Source organism: Priapulus caudatus, unplaced genomic scaffold, assembly GCF_000485595.1.
Source record: "Priapulus caudatus unplaced genomic scaffold, Priapulus_caudatus-5.0.1 Scaffold689, whole genome shotgun sequence".
NCBI classification, from domain to species: Eukaryota; Metazoa; Priapulida; class Priapulimorpha; order Priapulimorphida; family Priapulidae; genus Priapulus; species Priapulus caudatus.
This window is the reverse complement of record NW_014577750.1, coordinates 19,722-29,279: the sequence shown is the minus strand read 5'-3', so window position 1 is coordinate 29,279 and position 9,558 is coordinate 19,722. Positions and strand designations below refer to the sequence as shown.

At 45.0% G+C, this 9,558-nt stretch overlaps 2 protein-coding genes across 2 annotated transcripts in view; both read left to right on the top strand.

Annotated features, from left to right (window-relative positions):
• LOC106812814 (fatty acid synthase-like) overlaps positions 1–9,558 on the top strand; it is a 30,404-nt gene that overhangs the window by 1,561 nt on the left and 19,285 nt on the right. The gene's annotated exons all lie outside the window — the stretch shown is intronic.
• The window catches only part of LOC106812815 (fatty acid synthase-like), an 11,033-nt gene continuing 1,825 nt past the window's right edge, over positions 351–9,558 (top strand). The window contains exons 1-2 of the mRNA XM_014816799.1: positions 351–447; positions 7,854–7,973. Coding sequence (XP_014672285.1) covers positions 367–447; positions 7,854–7,973 — 201 coding nt within the window. The 5' untranslated portion in view covers positions 351–366. The remainder of the gene's footprint in view (positions 448–7,853; positions 7,974–9,558) is intronic.

The window sequence follows — 9,558 nt, the reverse complement described above, 5'->3', positions numbered from 1 at the left end:
GAAATAGAGATGAATAGATATATAGACAAGGAGATAGAGACGAGGATTTAGACGAGAACCTCGTAAATCGAGGCTTGACGAGTAACCGACATCACGTGACCACGCATCCCGTCGCCCCGCTAGGAATGCCGCTGAAGGAGGCGACACGGCGCATCCCGGAAGGTGTCCTTCCCATGATGGACCTGGGACCGACGTCAACGGGCATCAGCGGGCTCGAGGATGACGTCACCAGCTTCCTGGATCGATGTAAGGAGGAGGGCGTGTTCACGAGGGAGATGCCCTCGTCTAACGTCGCCTGGCGGGCTCGAGGATGACGTCACCAGCTTCCTGGATCAATGTAAGGAGGAGGGCGTGTTCACGAGGGAGATGCCCTCGTCTAACATCGCCTGCCACCACAGAGGACTTCTCGAGTCGATCTCGTCGTCGTTCTTGGAGAATGTGAAGAAGGTGAGGAGGGAAAGGGTAAACAGGAAGGGTGAANTTATATATGATTGACTCACTATTGATTGGGATTTATAATTATTATTGACAGACTGATAATGAACTAATATTATAACACACTACAAAGATCTCGACATTCACAACAACCTAGTATGTAAACTAAGGCTATGAGATAAGACGTGCAGGAGTATTTACCGATATGAGATTACGTAGTGAAAGCTATAAAAGATAAGAGTCAAGGGTATGAGATAGACGTGAAGGGTTATGAGATAGAGAGTGGAAGGTATGAGGAAAGACTGAAGCTGATAGATAAGACTGAATGTATGAGATAAGACTGAAGGCTATGAAATAAGACTAGATATGTCTTATGAATTAAGAGTGAGTGTAGTAAGTTGCGTTTATGAGATAAGAACTATAGTGATGGTCACTGATATATTGTAAGATAGTAAGAACTAGGTGTGATAAGGTGATCTAGTGATGAGTGATAATGAAGTCTGTGATAGTGTACTTTGATTGGGATAATATAGAGGGGTAGATGTATGTGGTAATTGGAGGTTAATTAAGGTTCAATGATGGCTTTGATGAGATAAGAGTGAAGGGCTATGAGATAGAGTGAAGGGATGAGATAAGACTCGCAATGCTATACGATAAGGCTGAAACGGTCATGATTTGATAGGATAAATAATGAGTCTGAATGATGCTTATGAAGATATGAATTAGATGGTTGACAGAGCTATTGGAGATATAGTAGTAAAGGTCATGAGTATGTAGTAATGTGCGATGAACAGTGAGTCTTACTAATGGTAATTCGCATGTAGTGTTAGATGAGTTATGTAGGTAGCGAGAATGAGTAGGTTAGGCGAGCGATTAGGCCATGATTGAGGGTTGCTGTAGGTTAGTACGCGTGTATGATATGTTTAGGCCGATGGACCCTGTGTTTGATCTTTTTAGTCGAAGAAATTTGGTAATGTGTGTAGTGGCGTGAGGGGTTTTCCGAAAAGCTCCCAGCTCGACAGAGTGGTTGACGCTCTCGCTCATTTGGCTGCGTTTCCTGCACGCATCTACGATTTATGCCCTGTGGAGTTGGGTGTTGGGTAGAATGCCGTGAGGAGAGACGGTTCGCGGCGCGTGATTCGTTTCTTTCCTAGGTTGAACATCAAGACATAGGGCTGTAATCACAGTACGCATGCAGTTGGCAGGGCGTAGTCGTCGTGCGTGACGGGGCACGTATGCGGCGAGAGTTGTTGGTGGATGGCAGTGGCTGTGTTGCGCCGCCTAGAGTTTTGGAGCAAAACAACAATTGATTACTTATCTTTCAATTTTGTGCCCGTGTGTTATGGCAATTTGTAACCTTATATTTGGATAACAGCAGGATTGGCATTCTGACCAAGCCCTTGCCGCCAGCACTCAGCCGTCTCTAATCAGACGCAATTTTCAATATTAGACATTTATAATCTCAAACGAATACTCAATGCATATTTTTTGGCTTTAAGAATTATAATTATTAGTGATGCTATCTTTACCAGGATGATTATTTTCCATAAACTCAATAAAATAAGTTGAGGACTTTCATGTGAAATCGCCTCTGAAATTACCCCGTTTTTGCCTTTTTTTTAAGACATTGGTATATAAATGTTTAGGATCTAAATTTAAGATTTTATAGAATACTCAATTTTGATTACAATTCTTCTTTTAAACAGAATGATGATGTGTTCAATGACTAAGCGTCTACATATCAGTATTTACTTGTAGGAAATTGCATGCATCAACGTTTGATCATATATACAATTCGCACTCAACTATAAACAGTGATGTGAGATAAATGGATAAACGCCAGTCCTCAAATCGACTTCCACTTCAAATACCGTTTACTGGTGACAGGGTTAATAGCTAATATATATATTATTATATTATTAACTATAGGAACGTATATGATCACTACGCCAATATATGTATATATATATAACAGATTACCTGTAATTGGATCAGTATATTTATAGTGGTTATTGTCCAATATGACAGGTCTACTCACGTTATATTTGGAGCTATTTGTCGAGGGAAGGGGGTAATGTTTTCCTTCCCACACAAACCGGTGTGATCTACTCTGCAATCTAAATGATTCAAAGGGTGGGACCTATTACCGCACTCTCTACATGGTTCCCACCGCAGTCAAGGAGCGTGTATTCTCTTATATCCGGAGAGTAAAAAAACGACAGCACCCATTTGTTCCAATCCATCGCGCGGGCACGGCACGTCGATCCGGTCATTACACAGGTTGGCGAACTTATGTTCACTGCAGCACTTATTCTATAGTATTAGTCATATGTATGTCCAGACGCGAAAAAGAGTGTGCTTTTGATACGCTCCTGTTCTACGCGCGCTCATGTGGTTTGCGCTTGTCAGCAACACACACAAAACACACACACAGCACGTGTGCGCGCGCTCCGCGCACAAACACACACACGGCACACGCGCACGCGCCGCGCACGCACACGCACAGCGAGCACATCGCACCACGCACGCCACGCACCGCACCACGCACCACCGGCACAGCCTTGTCTCTACTACGACAATCACGCCGCTCAAGCGCCACCTACGCACACTGCAATCAATCGGGATTAAACACGGACCTACAGCAAGCAACACACGCCTCTAACGCGAAACTACCTACAATAACCTGTCTCATACTTATCGTATACTCATTCCCCTCCGCTCTCCGGTTTCTTTGGTACGTGGGACTCTGGAGGAGAAAGATCACCTTCGATGAGCTTCTACGCCGAAAATGTACATATAACTGGGGTTGTTTATCGTAATTGGGAAAGGACGCCCCTCATTACGCAGATAGTTGCATAGTACCTTACGGAACGGCCCGCTCGTCATTCCGGCATTGTATGCGACCCTTCGAAACCTTGTAGGAGGTAATTCAGCAATTGAATGTTCTTCTTATTTAATTAGCAAAATTAGATTGCTGTGGACGATATAGTAGCAAACAAATGTTGTGTTGATATATGAGTGTGATATGATGAGTGTGGATATAAAGAATTTTGATATGATGAGCTTGTGATATATATAAAGGGAGGGCGTTTGCATATGATGAGTTGATATGATGAGTGTTGATATTATGATGACGTGTTGATTATGTGAGTGTGAATATGATGAGTCGTGATATGAAGAGTGTGATATGAAGAGTGTTGATATTTATGAGTATGATATTATGATGAGTGTATATGGCCAGTGAGTTGTGATTATGAAGATGCTTGATTATGATGTGGAGTGTTGCGTGTGCTGTGCGCGGTGTGCGGTTTGTGCTTGTGCGTGTGGGCGTGTTTGCGGTGGTGCTGTGTGGATATGATGAGCGGGGCTGGTGTGAGTGTTATGGACGAGAGTGTGATATCGATGAGTGTGATATGAAGACGACAGTTGTGCGCTGTGGCTGCATGAGTTTTATGCAGTATGATATTGGAGCGAGATTGAGAATGTGATATGATGAGTGTGATATTGATGAGTGTGATATTGATGAGCTGCTGATATGAAGAGGCGTCTGTGATCAGTAAGCGGTAGTGTGGATTTGATTCGTATGAGTATTAGATATTATTGATGAGTGTGACCTATGATGCGAGTGTGATATGAAGAGTGTGATATGAAGAGTTTGCGTTGCGCGTTTGCCGCGGGTGTTGGGTGTTGCTGTGATTATTGAAGAGTGTGATATTATGAGTATGTACTTATGATGAGGTGTGATCATGCATGAGTGTGATTGGATAGGGTAGGGGAGTTTTTCGGTGCGCGCCGCCCTGCTGGCAGCTGGGTATATAGTGGTGTGATGGTATGACGAGCTGTGATATGATGAGTAGTGATATGAGAGTGTGATATTATGAGTATCGGATATTATGATGAGTGTGATAGGAGTGAGTGTGATATGAAGTAGTGATGATGAGGTATAAGGATGATTTGTGATGTGTGTGATATGATGAGTGGAGTATTGGATTGCATTTTGTGGATATGACTTAGCTGTGATATGATGTTGATGAGTGTGATATGAAGAGTGTGATATGATGAGTGTGATATGATGAGTGTGATATGAGTGTGATATAAAGAGTTTGATATGATGAGTGTGATATGATGAGTGTGATATGATGAGTGTGATATGTGTGTGATATGATGAGTGTGATATGAGTGTGATATGATCAGTGTGATATGATCAGTGTGATATGTGTATGGATGGTAGTAGTCGTAGCTGTTATTTATAGTGCATCTAATATAATATTATCATAGTAGCAGTAAATTCGATAGTAGCTAGATGACAATTAAGGATATCTTATTCAGTCGTAAGGATATTGTCATTGCTTCAGTTGCTGTATACACCGTATGAGGCAGTCTATCTCTACATCGTCACCATGTTTTTGTGGCCTTAACCAGCACAAAACATCGCGAATCCGCAATTTCTTGTGGTGTGGTGCAATAGTGTGTTTAGGTGGATTTAGATGGCGTTAGGATGGTAGTCGAACGCGGATAAGCCTCTCTATAGCCAACGTTCTGTTTACACACACGAGCGCGCGCTCTCCCTCCACCCTCTCTTTCTCTCACACACACACACACACACACACACACACACACACACACATATTATTGGGCCATGAATTGGCATTTCCTCTGCACAAATCATACGCGCGCGCAGCTGTCACGGTCAAAGTACACGTTGGACTTATTTCCCGCGAGTGGGAATCACAGCCACAGTCAAACCATCTCTATATAACGCATATATGTCTACAGACTACACGTTTGGCAGCTGGTCTTTCTTTTACGTGGCGACTACACAGTAAAACGACCTCTACAGAACGGACACCTGATTATAACGGACACTTATACGCGTTTTCCTTTCCCTTACATGAAGGGTTTACAAGCACTGACGCACACGTGGCGGTACACGGCTCTTACAAGACTGCCACTGTGCGAGGCAGCATCTTGAGGTGATCTACACGGCATCTAGGCATCTTGAAGTAGTGATATACACGCGATGCGACGCAGACCGATAGCCTTCATGTTCTGGGGGCATTGCACACTTCAATGGGCCACCACTCGGGGGCGCCACCTGCCCTCACCTTGGCTCCCCTTCAAGATCGATCGCAGTCGGCGGTAGATTTCTGAGCACAGAGGCGTACGACCTGGATGCGAGAGTTGTACACCTAGCGCCGACGCGTGGCGTGTTCTGACCGACATTCGTGACACTTCCTCTACGTCGATCACATTGGCCATGCAGGTACAGTGAGCACGCCACACACCTCACGCCGCACGCACGCACGCACGCACACTCACACTAACACCACACACACACACACACACAACAAACAGCAACGACACACACACACAACACCCACACACAACACAACCACAACACCACAAACACACACGCACACACACGCACACGCACAGCGACACACGACACGCACACGTCATACACACGCACGCACACACACACACACACCACACACACACACACACAACACACACACACACCACACGCACGCACAACACACACACAACACATTATGATTATCAGATATAATATTACTATAGTATAGTATATATATATATATATATATATACTTTCTCGTGCCGTAGATAGCTCTGGTGGACACCGCGGTCGCGGCTTACGACATAATCCTGACGTCATCATGGGCATCTCCTGAGAGTCTCCGGCCAGCGCGTACGAGACGGCTGCTGGGCAGAGAGGAAGCTCTCGTCTCCTCCTACTGGTGGCCGAAGTGCGTGCAGGACATCAACCCACCGCGCGGCACAGCTGGGATCGTGGGTCGAGGGCGCGCTAGTACATTACACAGTATTGTTAGGACATCTATGCTACATCAACAGCTATAATTACCTCTATACCTAATAATCAGGGATATATTGATATTGTAGGATTCTATTGTACATACACCGGCGGGCATATATATATGATATCATGTACATATGTATAGGAATATATATATATATATATATACTATAATCTAGTATATTACGTGTCTATATAGGGTACTATATGTATATTGTGTGATTATCTGGTACACTCGCGCGCGTTAATAGCTATAGTCGTTGCGATAAAAAGAAATAAAATTAGCAAAAGATAAATGAGGAAATAAAGATGACGAGGAGAGATGGAAGACAGTTATTATAGAACACGAAGAGATTAGATAACGATGATAATAAATGAAGGGGGGTGGAGATAAAGAAACCGTGTTATAAGATAAGGAAGATGGAGATGACGAATAGAGATGAATAGATTATATAGACGAAGAATATAGCAGACGAGGAATATTAGACGGAACCTCGGTAAATCGAGGCTGCGACGAGTAACCGGCATCACGTGCGCGGCATCCCGTCGCCCCCGTAGGAATGGCCGCCGAGGAGGCGACCGGCGCATCCGGAAGGTGTCCTCCCTATTACGTACCTGGATCGACGTCAACGCGGCATCACGGCCGCCCGAGAGAATGACGTCACCAGCTTCCTGATCGATGTAAAGAGGAGAGCGTTGTTCACGAGCGGAGCATCCTTCGGAGTGCTACATCGCCTAACCACCAAGAGGACTTCTCTGGAGCCGATCTCGTCTGGTGACGTTCTGGGACCATGTAGAAGAGAGGTGGAAGGAGGCGAATAAGCGTAAAGAGAAGGGTGAAGGGAGGGACGCCTGGACGCGGTGGGTATGGCTATGACAAGGGGAGAGAAGCGTGTAATTCGCCTCGCGCCCATACTTCTCTCTCTCTCTCTCTCCCTCTCTCTCTCTCTCTCTTCTCTCTCCTCTCTCTTCTCTCTCTCCGTCTCTTTCTCTCTCTTTTTTTCCTCCCTCTCTCTCTCTCGCTCTCTCTCTCATTCTTTCTTTCTCTTTCTCGTCTCTCTCTCATTCTCTCATCTCTCTCTCCTCCTCCATCTCTCCCTTTCTCCGTCTCTTTCTCTCTCTCTCGGCTCTCTTCGTCTCTCTCTCTCCCGCTCTTTCGCTCTTCTCACTCTCGCGTTTCTCTGCTCTCTCTCTCTCTCTCTCTCTCTCATGTCTTACTCTCTTCTTCTCCTTTCTCTCTCCGTCTCTCTCTTTTATCCTCTCTGTTGGGCGCGCGCGCTTTCTCCTCTTCTTCTATTGTCTCTTTTCGGCTCTTTTCTCCCGTTCTCTCCCCTTTTCTCATTCTCTGTCCCTCTCTCTCGTTCTCGCTTTTTTTCGCTCTCTCTGTCTCTATCTCCCCCATTTCTGTCTCTCGGTCTAATCCTCTCTCGCTCTCAGATTTACTTACACACTCCGTTGCTCGTTCTCCCGCTCACATAATTGACTGCCCGCAGACCCATTCGCCTTAGGGACTATACGATTGTACTATCATGAAAATAACATGGATTTACCCTTAGATTATGACACCACGTAACCCATACAGGCAATACCGAATCCGCGTCCAAAGACTGCCCGTTGGAGAAGCACTAGCATTCGGCCATCCGACGATGCACCCAAGTTCATTCACGACTCCTGCTCCGCGGAATTCCAGCTCTTCAACATAGTACGTAAATACACGCGTTTTATCTTCTATTGGCTAGACGTGATGCGGTCATGATGCCGAAAGCTTTGGTGTCTTCCAATCCAGCTATGCCGCAGTTTTACTATTTTTAAATGTGGGGACCGCCATTGACCCCAACATCGCGGCGATACGTCAGGACTTAGGGCGTTCTGCTAGGCTAGAAACGGTTTCGACTACGATAGAGTTGGCACAAATACGAAATAACACCGCTGTTTGTAGTGAAAAACTGAGCTGCGCTACGTCCTCTTCTTGATGGGCATTTTCCATTTCCATAATCAGAATAAGCCTCGCACTTCTTCCGTTGATTGGCATGAAATGGGGGCGTCAACGACGTTACCCGTTAACTGCTGCGTGTAGGTGTTTGGCGACGACTGTTTGCTTCTTTCGTAAATAATGAAAGGCCCGGTCGATGCGATTCGCACGCGGTAAGTGAAAAAATTAGGCATTTTACCCCGCTTCGGAAGTGAACGAGTGCGTCATTCATTGAACAATTAAAGTTTTTTCTTAAAAAATTAAAATGAATTCGCGAGAAATGCCCTAACACGCGCTACTCGATTTGTTTTAGACTAATAAACGGTAGCTTGTTTGTGCTGACGTCTTGCCCGCGCGCTTTATGCTTGGCTTAGCGGGCACCGAAAGGATAATCGGAGGCACGCATATCTCGACAGCAGACGGCGATTTGTTTTACATATAGCTTTGTGAGCATGCAGGATGGGCGTGTCGGGAGTTGTCCTGGCGAATGATAACCTCGTAATTTCTCAGCATTTCTTAAGGTGCATGAACATTTAGCCAATTGTAGTGGTGTTCAGTTAGTTCACGGACTATGTCAGAGTAAGTACTAACTGTATATGTTTTCACATACGGTCACGCTATTTTGCCACACAGGCGGTCAATCATATGTAAAAATTGACTGAAGAATTTATATTTTTATTGAGACGTAATTCCAAGTGCCTGTGCTTTTCATGAACAGTCTAGTAGGCGTCAATGGCCGTGCGTCAAGAGGCCATAACACTCAACACAAATTAATCTCTGTTATTGTTTACGCCTGAATGCTGATTGATCAGAGAGGGTGCCAATGTAAAGGGAGACATTTTCTTTGGGTTCCGAAAACACAATTGCCACTTGACCAATGTTTATATGGCCTATTTCAATTGGAAGCTTCTGGCAATTGACGCCCCAACAAGCCACCTTTGACTGACTAGTCAAGAAATTCAAATGTCTGATATAATTGCTCTTAATTTAGCCCCGATAGTTGCTTTTTAGAACAGTCTTCATTGTTATGCTTCTAACAACTACAGACCATACCGCTGACGGCTGTGAGACGTGTGCGACGGCTTCGAATTTGGGCGCACGTCTCCAGCTGGCGGACAGCGCTTTTCATAATTGAACATCCGCCGACGGTGCGGTGCGCATATCCGCGAACTGCGCGTCTCATCGCGCGGTGCAGTGCTCAGGATTAACAGCAAAAGCTGTGTCAACACAAATCATTGTATCTATGTCTCTCTGATATCTCTGGCTGATAATCAGAAGTGAGGTAAATGAAGACCAGATAATTATCGGTATAATA